The 21,589-nt window shown below is 42.0% G+C and overlaps 1 protein-coding gene across 3 annotated transcripts in view; it reads left to right on the top strand.

Annotated features, from left to right (window-relative positions):
* The window catches only part of TSPAN2 (tetraspanin 2), a gene marked incomplete at both ends in the record, with an annotated part of 39,774 nt that extends 21,174 nt beyond the window's left edge, over positions 1-18,600 (top strand). The window contains 6 exons of one of the 3 annotated variants that reach the window (XM_079697642.1): positions 3,323-3,420; positions 4,933-5,007; positions 6,300-6,398; positions 7,845-7,916; positions 10,192-10,275; positions 18,535-18,600. In XM_079697642.1, the coding sequence (XP_079553768.1) occupies positions 3,323-3,420; positions 4,933-5,007; positions 6,300-6,398; positions 7,845-7,916; positions 10,192-10,275; positions 18,535-18,600 (494 nt within the window). The remainder of the gene's footprint in view (positions 1-3,322; positions 3,421-4,932; positions 5,008-6,299; positions 6,399-7,844; positions 7,917-10,191; positions 10,276-18,534) is intronic. The other 2 variants (XM_079697643.1, XM_079697644.1) reach the window with 2 other exon arrangements.
* Positions 18,601-21,589: the final 2,989 nt, after the last annotated feature.

The following is a 21,589-nucleotide window of genomic DNA, read 5'->3' as shown; positions in this document are numbered from 1 at the left end:
CTGAAATTGATGAGCATGTCACTATCCAGTCCTTAAAAAGGGAGCCATTTAAAAATGAGTTGATGCAGACAAGGCTTTTAGGATGCCACTGTCTCCTTTCTGTGTTAACTGAAATGATGCTTCTAGCTTCAAAAGAAGGACTGGAAACCAGAGACAAGTGATGGAATTGTCAGGAAATTGGTGGTAACATGTCACCTGGAGATGACTGGCATTGCAAGGCCCAGCTACTAATGCTAAAAATGCAATATCAAAGTGTTTTCTCTTTTTCAAATCAAGGGAAATAGGACTCAGAAAGCATAGGGGATTGGGAAATAGGTCATACACTTGTCACAAAGCTGCCGCGGGAGCGAGAGGGCTCTACAGAACCCATCTTGGAATTAAAATGTGACTGCCAATTAATGTATTCATTCAACAACTATGTTTTGAGGGCCAGATCAAAAAAAAAAAAAAAAAAACGATAAGGTATGCTTGGAAGCTACAGGTGGCCTTGTGGTGTGCAGAGTATTACAACCAGATTTGGAACTGAAATCAGCAGGCCCAAGAAATTTGCCACGTGTAGAATTTCTTCTGATTTTCCCATCAGCTCCAACCAGCAGTGTTCATTTGGCATTGAACCGAGTCCTGTGGCCACACATGCACATGAAGGTTTGCTGGGGAGAGGCCTCAGGAATCAGAACCCCTGGGGCAGTTTCAGGGTGTTTGCTGTGAGCTCTGGAATTCTGATAGCCTAAGAATGGAATATGGTACAAATAAGTGAATTTTCTTGGGGAGCTCTTATTTCAGAAGGGCAAGGGGCTGAGTTAGCTTGTTCGCAGTGGGGAGCAGGTCTGTCCTCCTCACAGCCCAGTGCCTCTGTCCACTGTACCCCAGCCTCCGCAGGAGCACCCCTCTCTCCTAGATTCCACACTCCCAGAAGGCTTTCCCCACGGTGTGCAGCCATACCCTCATCTACCTGACTTGGGAGAGCCCAGCCCTCTGGTGGCTTCTTGGATGCTTGTTGGGATGTATCTCTAAGCAGAGACAGGCAACAGTAGACAGCCAGCCCAGAACTTCAGACTTAGTTTGCTCTCTCTTTATCCTCTTATCCAACAAACACTAACCGAGAATTCTGTCTTGTTCCTAGCATATTCTAGGTAGGGTGAATAAGGTTTGTTTAAGGACCTAACATCTATAGAGAGAGACATAGATGAGAACCCACAGAGGTACAAAATGGAAAAGAGTAGGCTGGGTCACATCATAGTGAATTCCTATGTGGCTGGAGTGTAGGATGGATAATGTTCCCAGTGGGTCCAGTCTCTAGTGACCCCAAGCAGAATCTGTAGACTGTATCATGTAGCAGTGAAGAGGCAATGAACATTTTAAGTAGGAAATCAGTACAGTAAGGTGGCCCACCCAGGAGACATTCTGTGAGGGAACTGCTCCAGTGGGGTGGGAATCGGGGCTCGAGGCTTGCGTGTCCAGCCTGGAGCCCTCTTGCCGCTCTTACCCCCATTAGTAAAATAGAAATGCGTATAATACTTGCCTTACTTAGTGGCGCTGTTCTGAGGAGCCAAAGAGATGATGGAAATAAAAGAGCTTTGAAAAATAAAGAAAAATTTTAAAACAATAAGGTATTTTGGCAGTGGGACCAACAATAGTATTATTTTAATACGGTATCATTTCTCTCATTACCACATCCATTCCCCATGAAATTATTTTTTTTAGAGAAAAGAAAAAGGGAGGAAGTGGCTGAGCCTGCCTATCGGGAAATAAATAAATACCCATCTCAGGATCTCGGAAGAGCAGGGCTTCCCGGACCCTGAAAAGGGCCCTGAGAACAGCCTGGGTGGGCAGGGAGCAGAACAGCCCAGCCTGCCGCCTAGTCTGTCAGGGAACAGAAAGGTCTGCCCACAAACCACTGTCAGCACCCAGAGGGGCCCCCGGAGGCACCCTGCAGGCCAACCTCAGGGTTTCCCCACAGAGGTGGGATGCCAGCTCCCCACCCTCTCGTGGATGGGAGTGGTTCCCAGCTGACTCATATGAATAAAATGCAGAAAATAAAGTTGAGGTGATTGGCATTCTTCTAAGCAAGTCGAGTGCCAGGCCCCATATTGTGTTCTAACTTATCTCAGGATCAGAAAAGGAAGTAAGAAACTGGCTTGCTTTTATTTCTCTCAGAACAAGACATTTCTGCCCTTCTCTTTCTCTGTGGAACAGCTGTTCCTGTGGCTTGGCTTCAGAACTAAGTGAAACGACCACCCGAGTTAAGGCCGCTGTTATTGTTGGAGAGGCGGGATGGGATAATGGTGATGAGCTAGCTTTAGAGGCAGATGGGTGTTTTTATCCCAGCTCTATAATCTGGGGCAAGTCACTTAACCTTTGGGGGCCCAGTTCCTCTGTCTGAAAAAATGGAGATAATAATGGTACCTGCTTCATGAAGATTAAATTAATAAATCTGTGCTAGGTGCTTAGAACAGTGCCTGGAGAAAATAAGCCCTTAAAAGAAATGTAGCTAATATTATGTTAATAATAACATTATTTGGTGCATATTACCTTATCACCTCCCCTCACTGGCTATTTTCTTGTAACACTTACCGCCTTGCGTGCATCCAGTGTATATGGTACTGCCTTCTAGAGTTTATCATTCACGCAAAACCATATTGTCTCATTGCTGTGCCCTCCGCCCCTCTCCTTGACTAAGAGCTCCCCTCTTCCGTTCCACCCCCTCCCTGCTTCTCCATCTGAGCCTGGGCAGATCAACGGCCCCCCTCCCCTCCCAGACACTTTGTCCTCAGGGCCTCTCATGAGATGGGGACAGCCACTAATTCCAGAGTGCCACGAGGGCCACGGGCTCCTAGGACGGTAGGGGTTCACGTCCCAGCTCTGGCATTGGCTCCTCACCACCCCTGGACCCACTGTTGCCAATCTCTGTGCATGGTATTAATGCCCATTTTACAGGGGTGGCGGAGATCTGGCAGGTGAAGTGCGAGGCACTTGCAGATGACTAAGCGTAAGCTGTGGGACAAAGGCGATTTCCGATCCTCGCTGGTTGTGTGAGCCTGAGCGGCTTCCTTCACCTCTGTAAGCATGGGCTTTCTTTGTTCCCTGGGGATTACAGCAGCCCCTACCTCTCAGGATCCTTGTGCAGGATGTATGAAGTCAGGTGTATGAAGCTCTCAGCAAGAAGCCTTCCGCAAGGGTTACCTTTATCGTATTAACAACTGAAGGCCCTGCCGGGCCGGATGCCTGGGGCAGTGGTGGTAGAGGCTGGGCTGGCAGCATTGGTGCCGGGGAGAGAGCCGATCCTGAGTAGTCAGCATCTTCTCTGGCCTCTTCCCCCCAGGGCTCTATGTGCTGGTTGGAGCGGGGGCCCTGATGATGGCCGTGGGCTTCTTCGGGTGCTGTGGAGCCACGCGGGAGTCCCAGTGTGTTCTCGGATCTGTAAGTGGGGCGAGGTGGGGAGGGACTTGGCCTGAAGGGAGCTGGACGTTCTGTTTGTCCCTCTACCTCTGTGGAAAATGTGAAAAAAAAAAATAGGTCATTAGTGTGAAGATGTTTTGGGAGAAAAAGTGCCTAAGAATATTTCACAGTGAGTGAGGCAGCTACAAGATTCCCATAGTCAGGGAAGTACTGTTATCTATAAGAAAAGTACTGCTGTTTGAGATCAGTAATTTAAACAAACATACCTCTTGTGGTTTATTTTAAGGCTATTAGTTTAGCAGCCTCTGGTTTTTAAAAAAAAAAAAAAAATGAAATAATTTCCGTTAACTGCTATACATCCAGTGCCAGTGTGACCTAAGAAAGAAGAGGAGAAGGAAGAAAGTTTTTGTGTTTCTCCATGAGGAGAAATGGCAGTTTTATTAGGCGGCCTCTCCTTACTCATTGCAACCTTTGGTGTTTGAACTGTGGCTGCTTCTCCTGATCTCTCTCTTTTTTTTTTAAATAAATTTATTTATTGACTGATTGATTTTGGGGTGTGTTGGGTCTTCATTTCTGTGCGAGGGCTTTCTCTAGTTGCGGCGAGCGGGGGCCACTGTTCATCGCGGTGCACGGACCTCTCACTGTCGTGGCCTCTCTTGTTGCGGAGCACAGGCTCCAGACGCACAGGCTCAGTAGTTGTGGTGCATGGGCCCAGTTGCTCCGCAGCATGTGGGATCTTCCCAGACCAGGGCTCGAACCCGTGTCCCCTGCACTGGCAGGCAGATTCTCAACCACTGCTCCACCAGGGAAGCCCTTCTCCTGACCTCTTGCCATGTAAGATTTCTAACACATTCCCTCAGTTCTCTATTCTTTCTCTTTCCCCTGTTGCTGAGCATCTCAGGTCTTGTTTATCACTGAACTTAGTTTAATCAGAGCAGACCCCGAGATTGGAACAGAAATCTGTCCAGAAGGACACCCTTCACCTCCACTTCCACCTCCTCAGGGAAGCCATCCAGACCACGCAGTCTCAAGTCACCCCCTCCCCAAACCCAGCCCCACCAGCCACCCTCTATCTTCTGGTCTTATTTTATATCTTTATAGAATCTCTTTTGTTCATCAAGTAGTCACTGAACATGGGTGCCGGGCACTGTTCTAGGTTGTGGGATTTCTATATCACTCTCTGAAATTAACTTACTCTTTTATTGCTTACTCATTTATCATATCCTCCTCTCTCTACTATAAGGTCCCTGAGAGCAGAGGCACTGAGATCTTATCTTATTCACCACTGTATACCCAGCATCAAGGACAGTACCTGGCACAGAGCAAATGCTCAATAAACAATTGCTGAATGAATTAATGAGTGAATGAATGTGTGAACAAACTATGAATGAACTAAGGGGCCAAATGCTTCCTGCTAGATCTCTTCAAACTAATAACCTTGCCTAGTGTTTTTAAAAGTAACTAGAGTCAAAGAGGTTAAGTAAACTGAAAAGGTACTGAATTAATGAAGTTAGTATTTTCTCTCCTCTACAGTTTTTTACCTGCCTATTGGTGATATTTGCTGCTGAAATAACCACTGGAGTATTTGCTTTTATAGGCAAGGATGTAGTAAGTAAATATTACTTATAATTGTTTTTTAACGATGGTTAAAGTGCTCTCTTTATGGCAAAGGTCATGAGAATATTGGTACCCACAGTGATATTCCAAAGCCAAATAACCCCCACAATAATCGTTTATGCACAACTTTTTAACCTAGGAGTGTGGTGTGGACTTTAGCATATGTGTGTATGTGTGTGCGTGCATATAGGTGCACACATATTTCTGGGGAGATAGTTCATAGCTTTCATTAGATATATAGAGGGGCCTATGTTTTTCTGTAACAAAAGGATCTCTAATTTAAGATGATCCCGTTTGGAATGTGGGAGGAGTTAGATTGCAGATATGAGAAAGAAGGATGGGGAAGAACACGCATTCTCATCCCTTGTTAGCCTGTCCTTTGTTCTTAGGGTTTGGCCTGGGCAGAGGCCAGGTCATCCTCAAAGACTATAGCCAGCCTCCTGTGTGCCAGTAAAGCCAGTTTGTTAAGATTTTTGCTCAAACTATAGGTGAGCAGAATAGGTTATCAGGAGAATCCACAGAGGAAGGGGCCTTTTTAGGTGTAAATATGCAGTGGGGAAGAGAGGAGTGAAATGGAAAAGGAGGAAGAATGGAATCTTAAGTTTACTGTATTTTACATAAATTCATGTGCCATCAATATTGTGCTTATGAACTTATTTTAGATTTTAAAAACGGTAAACATGTAGAATAAGTAAATGTCACCTCCTCTGGAATTTTTCTAAAGTAGCTGGTTATATTTGTAGGTTAGAGGGATTGGATCTTATGACTTCTTGAGAGCCTATGGATTTGGGGATAACATGCAATTATAGTAGAAAAAGCATTCTCTATGTTTTCTATGATATTTGAAGGCTGAAACAGTTTTCCTTGGTCGTGAACACCTTTTAAACCATGCCATGAAAAGACTTGAGTACTTGTAAACAATGGAGTCCCAAGAATGCATAGGTTTCTACCCTGGTTGTGCACCAGAATCACCTGGCTGGGGCCCAGGAATCTGGGGTTCAGCTGTTGCTGATGTCCATTCAAGGTTGAGAACCTCCACTCTAAGAAATCTTTCTAGTCTATGAAAATTATTCTTGGTTAATCTATCCTCCATCTTCAGAAGCATATTAGAAACTCCAGAATCTATAATCTGTTCCATATAGGCAGAATTACCCTTAAATCCAGATAAACATATGGAAACGCCATATTTTTGAAAGGTAAGGAAGAGGGGCTTTTTCTTGATGAAAGGGGAATGTTTGAAACTTCTCACTCACGTCCTCTTGTTTTTCTGGTATTTTTTTCAGGCTATACGACATGTTCAGACCATGTACGAAGAAGCTTATAACGATTACCTTAGAGACAGGGAAAAGGGAAATGGGACTCTCATCACCTTCCATTCAACAGTAAGTGACTTTACTTCTTCCTTAAAATTGAATCTTCTAAAGATTATACATGAGCCAGGTTCTCTCTAATCACCTAGATCAAAAATAAAAATAAATTGAGTGAAGCCAGGCAACAGCACTATATGTCTGCCTTCGTGGGAGCCACAGTTTGCATTATGTGTAGAACCTAGAAGAGAAAGAGGCATAACACAGAGTCGACAGCAGGAAGTCAGGACATGCACCCAAAGAGAAAAAAGAGCACACACAAATAAGAACATCGAGAAAGCCGCCCAAGTAAATATCAGGTTCTCTCAAGACTGGCCTTGTGGTGTAACAGAAACAACTGTGACCTTCAAGTCAGAAAAGCTTATCTCTAGCTGCAGCTGTGCCATGGAACAGCTTTGTGACCTGGAGCATGTTCCTTGCCTTCCTGATCCTCACTCAGCGCCCTCAGTTGTAAAATGAAGGGGCACATGAGACAGGCACGCTTCTTTTCTCCCGGGACATCCTGTGAGAACGTGCTGTCAGTGCAGTATTCTCAGCTACAGGCAGTTAATCAAGGAAGGCTCCCCGGGGGAGATGGGCCAGGCCAGTGTCGTCCTGATTTCTCAACCACTGTCATATGGAGAACTAGCTATGAACTCTATGAACTCCTGGCCAGGTGTTTTTTTTTTTTTTGCGGTACGCGGGCCTCTCACCGCTGTGGCCTCTCCCGCTGCGGAGCACAGGCTCCGAACATGCAGGCTCAGCGGCCATGGCTCACGGGCCCAGCCGCTCCGCGGCATGTGGGATCCTCCCAGACCGGGGCACGAACCCGCATCCCCTGCACCGGCAGGCGGACTCCCAACCACTGCACCACCAGGGAAGCCCCTGGCCAGGGGCTTGTCTGTCACAGGTCTGTCCTGGAATGTGCCAACCATTTATCCTGTTCAGCTTCAGCTGCCCCAGGGACATCAGACAGCACACAGGTTCCTTTGTCTTTGAAGGGCAGCCCTAAGGCAGGACAGCTGTTGGCTGGCCAGTATTCAAACCCCAGTCTTTTAGCCCCTGGGGTTTACTGTGGCCACTTCTCCTGTCCGTCCCAGGCTCTCCTCAGATAATGAGCCTTTCCTGAAGCTCATAAAACTTTAGCTATTCAGCAAGGCTGAAAGGAAGAATCTAAAGACCCAACTCCTGCCTAAAAATCAGCAATTTACACAGGCACTGTCAACTAGCTTCTTGCCTTGTTTGGATTGCCTTCAGTCACCTCCTGTCATAAAACTTGGACAAATTTGGTGAAGTCGTTTCTTGCTTTGCTAGCATGACTATGTGACTCTTCATACTGTCTCCAGAATGGCCACTAGGTTGTAGTGTCAGGCCTCAGAGCTGTTTTGCGGCCTCAGCACACCCAGTCCTTAGCAGTGATACCTGGACTTGTAGCTTCAGCTTCTCCCTCCTTGTCCTAAAAGCTCTTTTCTGACTCTCTAGTTTCAGTGCTGTGGAAAAGAAAGCTCTGAACAGGTCCAACCAACCTGCCCAAAGGAGCTCCTAGGACACAAGGTAAGCTTCTCTACCAGGTTCCTATCCTGCCTGTGGTGTTAAGATGGTTCTTGCCCTCGGGGTGGAGGGGTGATTCTGGGAGGCCCTCTGCCAGTGGCTTCTAGCCTCAGCTTTATTCTATGCAGAATAAGTGAAGCAATGATGAGTCCCAGTCTCCTGGTACCCTGGGGAATAATGGTGTGCTGACTTGCCAGTAATGATGCAAATGCAGTGGCATTAATTAAGCTCACCAGGACCAGAGGTATGCACCCTAAGGATGTTGCCCTGTACCCTTCCATGGGTGTCATCGCACTGATAAATGCTTCCTTTATTAAGTGCTGCGTGGCAGGCACTATGCCAGGTTCTGGAAACTCTAAGGTGAAAAACACACGGTCCCTGCCTCAGTGGCCTCACAGACTAGTCAAGGGAGCTGATGCTCAGCAGAGCACAGTACCTGTACAGAATACAGTGGAGTCAGGAAAGCTTGCAGAGGATGGATCCTTGAGCCAAGTTTTGACAAAGGAAGGTCATTCCAGGCCCAGAAAGCAGCAAGAACAGAAGCATGAAACTCCAGGACTGAAGGAGAATAGGGAGTCCAGAGGGAATGGTGAGGGACATTTTTGAAAAGGCAGGCAATGGCATGGTTTTATACCTGGAGGTTTGGAGAAGCCGTTGCTTTTAGCAGAGGATTAACATAATCTGTTTTGCATTGTAGAAAGAGCACTCAGGCTGCTGGGTGTGACTGGTAGAACAGAAGGCTGGAGACCAATGGAGGGAGGCTGCTTAGGTGGCACTTACGTTTTTCCTGGTGAGAGAGGATGAAGAGCTAGAGCAAGTCACATACCGTGGGGAGGGAGAGGAAGCGACAGATACAGAGATGTCCAGGGGTAGAATCAACAGGCACAGGTGACTGACTGGGTGTGAGTGGGGAGTGAAAGGGAGGAAGCTAAGACTTCAGATGCCTGCTTGGCTACAGAGAAGGAGAGGCTGAGTGTGTAGGAAGGAAAGGAGGTAAGTGACAGCACAGGCTTCCTGAGGAGATGAGAGAATAATATCCAGAGCCAGTAAAGGTGTTGACTTTCAACAGAGCAGGGCACTTCTTTGGCTTTAATGAGAAGGAAGTAAGAAGCAGTGTGCCTTTCTCATCTGCATGCTCACTGCCTACAGCAGTACCTGCCACCGGATGAATGGAGTGTGTAAGTTTATAGGTGCAGGTGAGGAAGGTTGGAAGAATTTCTATGGCTTGACTCCACTAAGTAAGGGAGCCACTATCTAGAGCAGTGGTTCTCAACTTTTACCAGAATGTATTGTAATTATTTTTGTGAGTCTGTGTCCTTCTCTAAACTATGAGCTCCCTGAGGGCAAAAGTAACCATGTCTTATTTTCTCCATATCCACCATGCCATTCTGGTGACTAAATGCAAGGCAGATGCTCAAGAAATATTTGTTGAATGAATGAATGATGAATGAATGAAGTATGACAGGAGATGTGAGGATAGCAGTAAGAGTTTCATATAGCTTAGGTGGGTATCAGAGAGAGATGACCACTGACAAGTAAAAGGACCTGGGCAGCCTAAGGACAAAATTGGGTTGAGAGAATACCTCTGTATTTAAGAGGACCAAGTAGAAGTTGGAGAAACTAATTGCAATTACAAGTGATCTGTTCTGCCCCCTGTCCAATATTCCTCCATCCGTGAAGGTTCTTTGGACCTACACTGCACAAGTCTCTATGGGACACAGATGAAAGAATAGGGCCACCCAGCCCAGCCACCATAGAAGAGAACAGTCCTCCAGCCCCCAACACTTGGCTTTCCTTTGTTAAATTTTAACCTATACAGACTTTATAGCTTCTTACTAGGTGATGCCTATCTTGCATAGTACATTGGACTCAGTATGTAGAAAGTCTTTTAAACTATAAATGACAATCCAAAAGCAAGGGGCTATTATTTTGGGGATATTTTACTTTTTTTTATTTGCTGAAAGTAAGAAGAGGCCCCAAATTTTTAATGCCTCAGGTCCCAGAATAGCTTCATCCAGCCAGATTTCAGGGCTTTGAAGCAGCCATTGGCCTAAATAGGAAAATTCCACCAAAATGAGAGTATTATCATTTTTCCCCCAACAACATTTTTGCTTTAAAGTTATCGAGTGATATCTGGGAGGAATGGTTTAAATATGAACAGAAGCGGACATGGGTTAACTCTCACAGGATGCTCTGTAGAGAAGGAAAGGATTGGATCAGGGTGATGATTCACACATACCATCAGCTGTTATTCCTGACTTTTTCTTTTCCAAAACAGAATTGCATTGATGAAATTGAGAGCATAATCAGTGTTAAGCTCCAGCTCATCGGAATTGTCGGTATTGGAATCGCAGGTCTCACGGTAAGAAAGTTCCAGAACATACCTCTTTGACCCCTAAGAAGCCTTGAACTTTTGTATGTTATTTCTCTTCAAGTGTGATATGGCAGTATCTTAGGAGAGATTTTTCATAAAAGACAAAGATGTTTTTGACAGAATATCTAAGAACAAAGCTAATTAGATACATCAATACTTAGTTCTCTCAAATATGATACAAATTTCAATTTTAAGCTAATTATGACTTTGAGTTTATCATTGCAATAACTTCCCATTTTAAAGTCACCAAGCTTAAACTAGATGAGTGATTTTTAATTCTGGGTCTCTTCCTTTGTTAGATATTTAAGATAACATAGATTAAACTCTCTCACCTATGATTTGCAGAGGTAGCACAGTGTAGTGATTAACAGTGCAAACTCTGGCATCACACTATATGGATTCAACTGCTAGCTCCACTACTTACAAACCCTGGGATCACTGGAAAGTTTCTTAATTTCTCTATGTCTCAATTCCCTCATCTGAAAAATAGGGATTTTAATATACCAACCTCAGAAAATTGTTGTGACAATTAAGTGGGATAATACATATAAAGTATTATTAGGAATTAATTCATATAAAGGGTCTGGAACATAGCACTCAATAAATGCTAGCTCTACATAGAATCTGAGTGTTCCCAAACCCAGAATCCAGGCAAACTATATATGGAAGTGTGAAGCATAGTGCATACTTGCACCTGTAGGTAGCTCAGTACTTCTAAAGTACAAAAGAAGAGTGTGAAAGAGTTCATAGGGGCAGAAGGCTATGGAAGTGTAGCAAGAGATGACACTGGAGAGGGTTATGAGAGTCCACATAATTGTGTTCTTTGTGTGACTTTTTGATAGGTTGGGCTTTATCCTTAAGGTAGAGGAGAGCCACCCAGGTTTGGAAGGACCTGTAGTGCAGTATGGAGATAAAGTTGGAGGGAAGTAAGATTGGAGTCAGGTAAGCCCATAAAGAGGTGATTCCCATTGTCCAGGGGCTGAGTGATAATAGCTAATGCTAAGATAGTACTTACCCTCTAGCCCTCCTATGTAGATTAATTTATGGCCTAAGCTGAGGCAGGGGCAATGGAATTGTGAGGAAATCAATGAATTGGCAGTTCTCAGGGGACACAATCGTCTTCCCTCCTTTCTGTATTTAGAGCACAGAGGGCTGGGGCAGTGGGTGAAAATACTATGCTGAGGACTTCCCAATCCAGGGACTTCTCTCAGGGCCTCCCCACCCGCCCTGGGGCTAGCCTGATGGCCAGTCTGCGGCTTCCCAAGGACAATTCTGAGGCGGAAGATTTGAAAATGTTCTGCATTAACAGAGTTATCAAATAGACCCTCCCAACAATTCTACAATCTCAAGGAATGAGCATTCTAGAAGTGGTCACCCCTGACTCATGACAGTGGCAGGATGAGTTTCTTTCTGAGGGGATCCCTTTAGGTACAACGAGGTCTAAGCAGGAGTTGCATCCAACCTTACAACCACGGAAAAGGGGAAGGCCCTGTGTTGGCCATCTTGACTCAGAAGAAAGGCCCAAAGTTTCTTCTTTAATTCTTTTCTTCATAAGGTAAGAGTTTCACAATATAATCAGTTAACAAAATGTCCATTAGGTGTCTCCCCTGCCACACACTGATACTGAGTTCTGTCAGCCAGAAGCTTGGAGCCCTGATCCCAGCTATACCCTTAAGTCTGCCCCTTCCCTTCCAATAATTGATAACACATGCCTTTTTAAATTCAGCATTTACAGATCCTAGTCTAATGTAGGATGGGATTGAGGAGAGAATCAGAGAGTTATGGTACTGATTTCTTTGAACAAACATTGATAGTAGTCTATGAACAACGCACCTACAGATAACATATCATAGGCTCTGCAAAATTAATAGGAGAAGTGATTGAGGACAAGAAGGATTTTTTGGCGGCCTTCTATTCAAACCATTTAAGTAGCTATTAATTTTGTTAAATATTTGGCTTTTCAAAGAAGCATCCAAGTGGTAGAAGATGTCAGTAATACCATAGTACAAACACCTCAACTTATGCTTTGGTAAAACTATTGAGTTAAATAATAAAGCATCATGTACACTTAAAAATGGACTGGGGGGCTTCCCTGGTGGCACAGTGGTTGAGAGTCCGCCTGCTGATGCAGGGGACACGGGTTCGTGCCCCGGTCCAGGAAGATCCCACATGCTGCGGATCGGCTAGGCCCGTGAGCCATGGCTGCTGAGCCTGCGCTTCCGGAGCCTGTGCTCCACAACGGGAGAGGCCACAACAGTGAGAGGCCCGTGTAACGCAAAAAATAAAATAAAATAAAATGGACTGGGAATGAAGAGATGCTCCACTTTTTAATATGTGGTCGCTGTTGCAAAAATTCAAAGCTTTGCCAGCAATAGAAAACTATTTAGACCACAAGTGTATTTAAACAACAAGGGGTTACTAACACATTTTCCAAAATAAAATATAAATGAGAGAGATTGGTTCAAGATGGTGGAGTAGAAGGACATGCACTCACTCCCTCTTGCAAGAGCACTGGAATCACAACAAACTGCTGAACAGTCATTGACAGGAGACACTGGAACTCACCAAAAAAGATACCCCACATCCAAAGACAAAGGAGAAGCTACAATGAGATGGTAGTAGGGGCGCAGTCACAGTAAAATCAAATCCCATAACTGCTGGGTGGGTGACTCACAAACTGGAGAACACTTATACCACAGAAGTCCACCCACTGGAGTGAAGGTTCTGAGCCCCACGTCAGGCTTCCCAACCTGGCAGCCCGGCAATAGGAGAAGGAATTCCTAGAGAATCAGACTTTGAAGACTAGCGGGATTTCATTGCAGGACTTCAACAGGACTGGGGTAAACAGAGACTCCACTCTTGGAGGGCACACACAAAGTAGTGTGCACATTGGGACCCAGGGGAAGGAGCAGTGACCCCATAGGAGACTGAACCAGACCTACCTGCTAGTGTTGGAGGGTCTCCTGCAGAGGCAGGGGGTGGCTGTGGCTCACCGTGAGGACAAGGACACTGGCAGCAGAAGTTCTGGGAAGTACTCCTTGGCATGAGCCCTCCCAGAGTCCGCCATTAGCCCCACCAAAGAGCTGGGTAGGCTCTGGTATTGGGTCACCTCAGGCCAAACAACCAACAGGGAGGGAACCCAGCCCCACCCATCAGCAGACAAGCAGATTAAAGTTTTACTGAGCTCTGCCCACCAGAGCAATACCAAGCTCTACCTACCACCAGTCCCTCCCATCAGGAGACTTGCACAAGCCTCTTAGATAGCTTCATCCACCAGAGGTCAGACAGCAGAAGCAAGAAGAACTACAATCCTGCAGCCTGTGGAACAAAAACCACATTCACAGAAAGATACAGAAGACAAAAAGGCAGAGGGCTATATACCAGATAAAGGAACAAGATAAAACCCCAGAAAAACAACTAAATGAAGTGGAGATAGGCAACCTTCCAGAAAAAGAATTCAGAATAATGATAGTGAAGATGATCCAGGACCTCAGAAGAAGAATGGAGGCAAAGACTGAGAAGATGCAAGAAATGTTTAACAAAGACCTAGAAGAATTAAAGAACAAACACCTAGAAGGATTAAAGAACAAACAAACAGCGATGAACAATACAATAACTGAAATGAAAACTGCACTTGAAGGAATCAATAGCAGAATAACTGAGGCAGAAGAACGGATAAATGACCTGGAAGACAGAATGGTGGAATTCACTGCTGCAGAACAGAATAAAGAAAAAAGAATGAAAAGAAATGAAGACAGCCTAAGAGACCTCTGGGACAACATTAAATGCAACAACATTCGCATTATAGGGGTCCCAGGAGGAGAAGAGAGAGAGAAAGGACCCGAGAAAATATTTGAAGAGATTATAGTCGAAAAATTCCATGGGAATTGGGAAAGGAAATAGCCACCCAAGTCCAGGAAGTGCAGAGAGTCCCAGGCAGGATAAACCCAAGGAGAAACATGCCGAGACACATAGTAATCAAATTGACAAAAATTAAAGACAAAGAAAAATTATTGAAAGTAACAAGGGAAAAATGACAAATAACATACAAGGGAACTCCCATAAGGTTAACAGCTGATTTCTTAGCAGAAACTCTACAAGCCAGAAGGGAGTGGCATGACATATTTAAAGTAATGAAGAGGAAGAACCTACAACCAAGATTACTCTACCCGGCAAGGATCTCATTCAGATTCGATGGAGAAATCAAAAGCTTTACAGACAAGCAAAAGCTAAGAGAATTCAGCACCACCAAACCAGCTCTACAACAAATGCTAAAGGAACTTCTCTAAGTGGGAAACACAAAAGAAGAAAAGCACCTACAAAAACAAACCCATAACAATTAAGAAAATGGTAATAGGAACATACATATAGATAATTGCCTTAAATGTGAATGGATTAAATGCTCCAACCAAAAGACACAGGCTCACTGAATGGATACAAAAACAAGACCCATATATATGCTGTCTACAAGAGACCCACTTCAGACCTAGGGATACATACAGACTGAAAGTGAGGGGATGGAAAAAGATATTCCATGCAAATGGAAACCAAAAGAATGCTAGAGTAGCAATACTCATATCAGATAAAATAGACTTTAAAATAAAGAATGTTACAAGAGACAAAGAAGGATACTACATAATGATCAAGGGATCAATCTGAGAAGAAGATATAGCAATTATAAATATATATGCACCCAACATAGGAGCACCTCAATACATAAGGCAACTGCTGACAGCTATAAAGGAGGAAATCAACAGTAACATGATAATAGTGGGGGACTTTAACACCTCACTTACACCAATGGACAGATCATCCAGACAGAAAATTAATAAGGAAACAGAAGCTTTAAGTGACACAATAGACCAGATAGATTTAATTGATATTTATAGGACATTCCATCCAAAAACAGCAGCACATGTAACATTCTCCAGGATTGATCACATCTTGAGTCACAAATCAAGCCTTGGTAAATTTAAGAAAATTGAAATCATATCAAGCATATTTTCTGACCACAGCACTATGAGATTAGAAATCAATTACAGAGAAAAAAATGTAAAAAACACAAATACATGGAGGCTAAACTTTACGTTACTAAATAACCAAGAGATGACTGAAGAAATCAAAGAGGAAATAAAAAAATACCTAGAGACAAATGACAAGGAAAACACGACCATCCAAAACCTATGGGATGCAGCAAAAGCAGTTCTAAGAGGGAAGTTTATAGCAATACAAGCCTACCTCAAGACACAAGAAAAGTCTCAAATAAACAATCCAACCTTACACCTAAAGGAACTAGAGAAAGAAGAACAAACAAAACCCAAAGTTACTAGAAGGAAAGAAATCATAAAGATCAGATCAGAAATAAATGAAAAAGAAATGAAGAAAAAAATAGCAAAGATCAATAAAACTAAAAGCTGGTTCTTTGAGAAGATAAACAAAATTGATAAACCATTAGCCAGACTCATCAAGAAAAAGAGGGAGAGGACTCAAATCAATAAAATTAGAAATGAAAGAGGAGAAGTTACAACAGACACCGCAGAAATACAAAGCATCCTAAGAGACTACTACAAGGAATTCTATGCCAATAAAATGGACAACCTGGAAGAAATGGACAAATTCTTAGAAAGGTGTAACCTTCCATGACTGAACCAGGAAGAAATAGAAAATATGAACAGACCAATCACAAGTAATGAAATTGAAACTGTGATTTAAAATCTTCAAACAAACAAAAGTCCAGGACAAGATGGCTTCACAGGTGAATTCTATCAAATATTTTGAGAGGAGCTAATACCCATGCTTCTCAAATTCTTCCAAAAAATTGAAGAGGAAGGAACACTCCCAAACTGATTCTATGGGGCCACCATCACCTTGATACCAAAACCAGACAAAGATACTACAAAAAAAGAAAATTCCAGACCCATATCACTGATGAATATAGATGCAAAACTCCTCAATAAAATACTAGCAAACAGAATCCAACAACATATTAAAAGGATCATACACCATGATCAAGTGGGATTTATCCCAGGGTTGCAAGGATTCTTCAATATATGCAAATCAATCAATGTGATACACCATCTATTAACAAATTGAAGAATAAAAACAATATGATCATCTCAATAGATGCAGAAAAAGCTCTTGACAAAATTCAACACCCATTTATGATAAAAACTCTCCAGAAAGTGGGCATAGAGGGAACCTACCTCAATATAATAAAGGCCATATACTACAAACCTATAGCTAACATCATTCTTAATGGTTAAAAACTGAAAGCATTTCCTCTAAGATCAGGAACAAGACAAGGATGTCCACTCTGTCCATACTGGACAGCTACATGTAAAAGAATGAAATTAGAACACTCCCTAACACCATACACAAAAATAAACTCAAAATGGATTAGAGACCTAAATGTAAGACCGGATATTATCAGACTCTTAGAGGACAACATAGGAAGAGCACTGACATAAATCACAGCAAGGTCTTTTTTTTTTTTTTTTTTTATAATAGTGTTTATTTTTTTTACTTGTTGACAGTTTGCTTTATCTATTTATTTATTTTTGGCTGTGTTGGGTCTTCGTTTCTGTGCGAGGGCTTTTTCTAGTTGTGGAGAGCGGGGGCCACTCTTCATCGCGGTGCGCGGGCCTCTCACTATCGCGGCCTCTTTTGTTGCGGAGCACAGGCTCCAGACGCGCAGGCTCAGTAATTTTGGCTCACGGGCCCAGTTGCTCCGCGGCATGTGGGATCTTCCCAGACCGGGGCACGAACCCGTGTCCCCTGCATTGGCAGGCAGACTCTCAACCGCTGCGCCACCAGGGAAGCCCAGCAAGGTCTTTTTTGATCCACCTCCGAGAGTAATGGAAATAAAAACAAAAATAAACAAATGGGACCTAATGAAACTTAGAAGCTTTTGCACAGCAAAGGAAACTACAAACAAGATTAAAAGACAACCCTCAGAATGGGAAAAAATATTTGCAAACGAATCAATGGACAAAGGATTAATCTCCAAAATATATAAACAGCTCATGCAGCTCAATATTGAAAAAACAAACAACCCAATCCAAAAATGGGCAGAAGACCTAAATAGACATTTCTCCAAAGAAGACATACAGCTGGCCAAGAAGCACATGAAAAGCTACTCAACATCACTAATTATTAGAGAAATGCAAATCAAAACTACAATGAGGTATCACCTCACACCAGTTAGAATGTGCATCATCAGAAAATCTACAAACAACAGATGCTGGAGAGGGTGCAGAGAAAAGGGAACCCTCTTGCACTGTTGGTGGGAATGTAAATTGATACAGCCACTATGGAGAACAGTATGGAGTCTCCTTAAAAAACTAAAAATAGAATTAGCATATGACCCAGTGATCCCACTACTGGGCATATACCCAGAGAAAACTTAATTCAAAAAGACACGTGCACCCCAATGTTCATTGCAGCACTATTTACAATAGCCAGAACATGGAAGCAACCTAAATGCCCATCGACAGACGAATGGATAAAGAAGATATGGTACATATATACAATAGAATATTACTCAGCCATAAAAAGGAATGAAATTGGGTCATTTGTAGAGACATGGATAGATCTAGAGACTGTCATACAGAGTGAAGTAAGTCAGAAAGAGAAAAACAAATACCGTATACTAACGCATATATGTGGAACCTAGAAAAATGGTACAGATGAACCGGTTTGCAGGGCAGAAATTGAGACACAGATGTAGAGAACAAATGTATGCACACCAAGGGGGGAAAGTGGCGGGGTGGGGCAGGGGTGTGATGAATTGGGAGATTGGGTTTGACATGTATACACTGATGTGTATAAAATGGATGACTAATAAGAACCTTCTGTATAAAAAAAAATAAAATTCAGAATTTCAAAAAATTATATATATAAATTAGATTTGGGATTAACCTGAAATATAAAATTCTAAAACCAGTAGTGTATCAGTCTTTTATAATTATTAAGAACTGCCCTATAAGCTAGAAATAGAGTCCTTTTCTTAAAGCGGAGTCTTGCTATTTTTTAACAATAATAAAATAGGAATGTATTTTAAGCAGCTATCGGAAGTCTTTAACCAGTAGCCATAATTAAGTAGTACATATAAAAGTGCCACTTATATTCAGTAATTATTGGTTATAATTATTTGTTAACTTGAATTAATCATGCAAGCAGTTTGCTGGCTTTTTTAAAATCAATTTTCATCATTTGAAAGTCATTAATAAGTGGTTCCTTCTGTTTCAGATCTTTGGCATGATATTCAGCATGGTCCTTTGCTGTGCGATACGAAATTCACGAGATGTCATATGAAGCTTCTTCTACATGAAAATTGTAATCTAGAGCATACAAATGTCACAGGAGCTGTCTCCTGGCTCATTTTTAATATTCAAAGGACATTCGAAGGATCTAAAATAATTTGCTGTTAATTGTACATTTGCACATGTATGTATGTTTGGCTCATTACTGGTTTACCCCTTGAGTGAATGCCTATGTATGTTGACTGAAGCATATTCATGTGTGATCTGCATGTTTCTGGTATATGCATAATGAAATCTGTTTTCTGGGAATTCCTGATTCTTGTTATGTGAGAGAAACACATATTTAACTCTCAGAAAAAGATCAAAAACCTTTGATAAACTTTAAAAACTTTGTTATTTAGGAAAAAAATATGATAGTGGGTCAGTTTCTCAGACTCTAGCCATAGGAAGTTAGATACAGAGAATTCAGGGATTTCTAGTTTATGGAAGCAATAAGCTACAGGAATTGAGAGATCATGGTGCAGTGTTAAAAGTAACTGTGTTTGGGTTAGGTGTAAGGGTTTCCTGGGATTTTTTTTAATATACATACTCTCCCCAGAATTTAGGGCTAAACACATCTGTAAAACTAAATATAGCTTTTGGAAAATCTAATTTGACTAAGTCAGACTTTCCTAGTATTTAAAAAACAAAACAAAACAAAAAAAATCTTGCTCTGGAAAGAGGTGTCACACAGACAATCACATGCCCTATAAAACTGAGAGTTTTTAGGACTAGAAAGAAAATCTTTTAACAACTTTTTAAGGAAATATTTTTGTTCTTATATAAAGACATTTAAATATTGCTTTATGACTTTCCTTTTCTGACTCTTCTCTGAACTACTGTAACCCCCACATACACAAAAGAGCTTTTATCTCCAACTTTTCTGTGTTTCTTCAGATGTAAGCATAGAAAGACTAAAGCAAGAGATCTGGCAGTTGCAAATTGTGGGAAATAGAATTTTTACTGGCACTGTATCTTTGAAATACCTCATAACTTGAGTTTACATATTTTCCTAATTTTTTGGTATTTTTCTTATTTATTCACCTAGAGAATTCTTCTTTATAGATTAAGAACTACAGTTTTTGGCACTTAAAATATACTATATCATGAGCATCCTTAGCCAAACCAAAATAAAGAAAAACATCCTCTCCTAGTTTTGTGCACACAACAGAGACAAGCTAAGGAAACAAAAATACACACACAACAGAAATATGTTCCTTCTGTGCAGTCTCCTATAAAAATAAAATGTTTGTGTTCTTTATGGTCTTGATGCTTCATTGTAATCCCAAATTTACAATCTAAATTGACATATACGTCCATTTTTAAATAGCAACTTGGTACATTTAGTAAATCATGGATTTTTTAAAATTACATTTTAAAAGGCCACACAAAAATGAAAGTATGGGGGACTTTTGGAAACCCCCAAGTAAGTTTATACTCATGTGAGAACACAAGTCTTTGGGTCTGCACTAAAGGAGAGTGTGCACTCCGAGAAAGTTTTACAAAACATTTTGCTGAGAACACGTAACCATTTGAAGTAATCTCACTCCCATAGGGAACCACATTTCTCCTGCCATACTTGCTACTGCTACTAACTGTGGAGGAAGATTTCTAGAAAAAAAGCCAGACTGGAAGCAAGCCAAAAATTTAATTGTGCATGGCTACTTTGCTGTGTCTGTAGCTAACAGAAAGATTATTTTAAGAAACTCACTTCATGAAATAGATGTTTCTACCCTGGTAGTTGAGAAGTAGAGCTTTTTTTTTTTTTTTTTTTTTGTAAATATAAAACTTTATTGGCGGCGTTGGGTCTTCATTGCTGGGTGCGGCCTTTCTCTAGTTGCGGCGAGCAAGGGCTACTCTTCATTGCGGTGCGCAGGCTTCTCATTGCGGTGACTTCTCTTGTTGCGGAGCACGGGCTCCAGGAGCACAGGCTTCAGCAGTTGTGGCTCTCGGGCCCTAGAGCGCAGGCTCAGCAGCTGTGGCGCACGGGCCCAGTTGCTCCGTGGCATGTGGGATCCTCCCGGAGCAGGGCCCGAACCCCTGTCTCCTGCATTGGCAGGCGGACTCTCAACCACTGCGCCACCAGGGAAGCCCCAGAAGTAGAGCTTTTTAAGTAAAGAACAAAAAGCCACCATCTCTCTTGGTGGCTTATTTCACCTGTCTGCCTGAAGACAGGAAACAGGCTTAAGGGCATACTTAGGTTTCTTCCAGCTCAGAATCTTCTGGGATTCAACAAAAGTGAGTTTCATTCTATATCTGAATTAACCTTAAAGAAGTCTAGCTAAAAGTGGAAGAGTAGAGATTTGTTCCATATGTAATTAAAGTGTGACTTTTGGGAGTAATTTTTCTAAAATATGTGCCATGAGTAAAATTAGAGAATTTCATCTCTGAGTGAGGGTAGAATTATATACATATATATCTTGAATCTACATATGCATCTTGAATATATATACATATATAACTTGAACATATGTATATGTGTGTGTGTATATATATGTATATACATACACATACATATATACATATATGTGTACAAATATATACACACACGTATAAAGTTTTGATTATATTTGTTTACCTGAACTAATTTGAGATCAGGCCCAAAGATTTTCTTAAATGTATGGTGCCAAGGCACAGAATTAAAATTTCTTGATGAAATATTTTAAGTTATTTCAAATTAAATTTTCTATGTACCAGAATTTCTTGTTTGATTTATCTTAAAATCCTGTTATATCTTTATACACACTCATTCAACTTATCTAAATGCCTAACTATCAATCAACCCAAATAATATGGTGAAAAAGGAGAGTAGTAACCTTTCTATAGTGTTACTAATAGGAGCTGGGCTTAAAAACAACACTCTAACAAAGTTATTGCATATAGTTATATTTCAATTAATATTGTTTCACCCGAATTACACCTCTTTTCCCCAGAGTAGCTCCTTTGTCATCCATAGTACAACCTGTAAAATTACACACTGATACAGAGGCCAGTGTAACCAC

Source organism: Hyperoodon ampullatus (genome assembly GCF_949752795.1).
Source record: "Hyperoodon ampullatus genome assembly, chromosome: 2".
NCBI classification, from domain to species: domain Eukaryota; kingdom Metazoa; phylum Chordata; class Mammalia; order Artiodactyla; family Ziphiidae; genus Hyperoodon; species Hyperoodon ampullatus.
The sequence above is the reverse complement of the archived record's forward strand: the minus strand, read 5'-3'. Positions and strand labels throughout refer to the sequence as shown.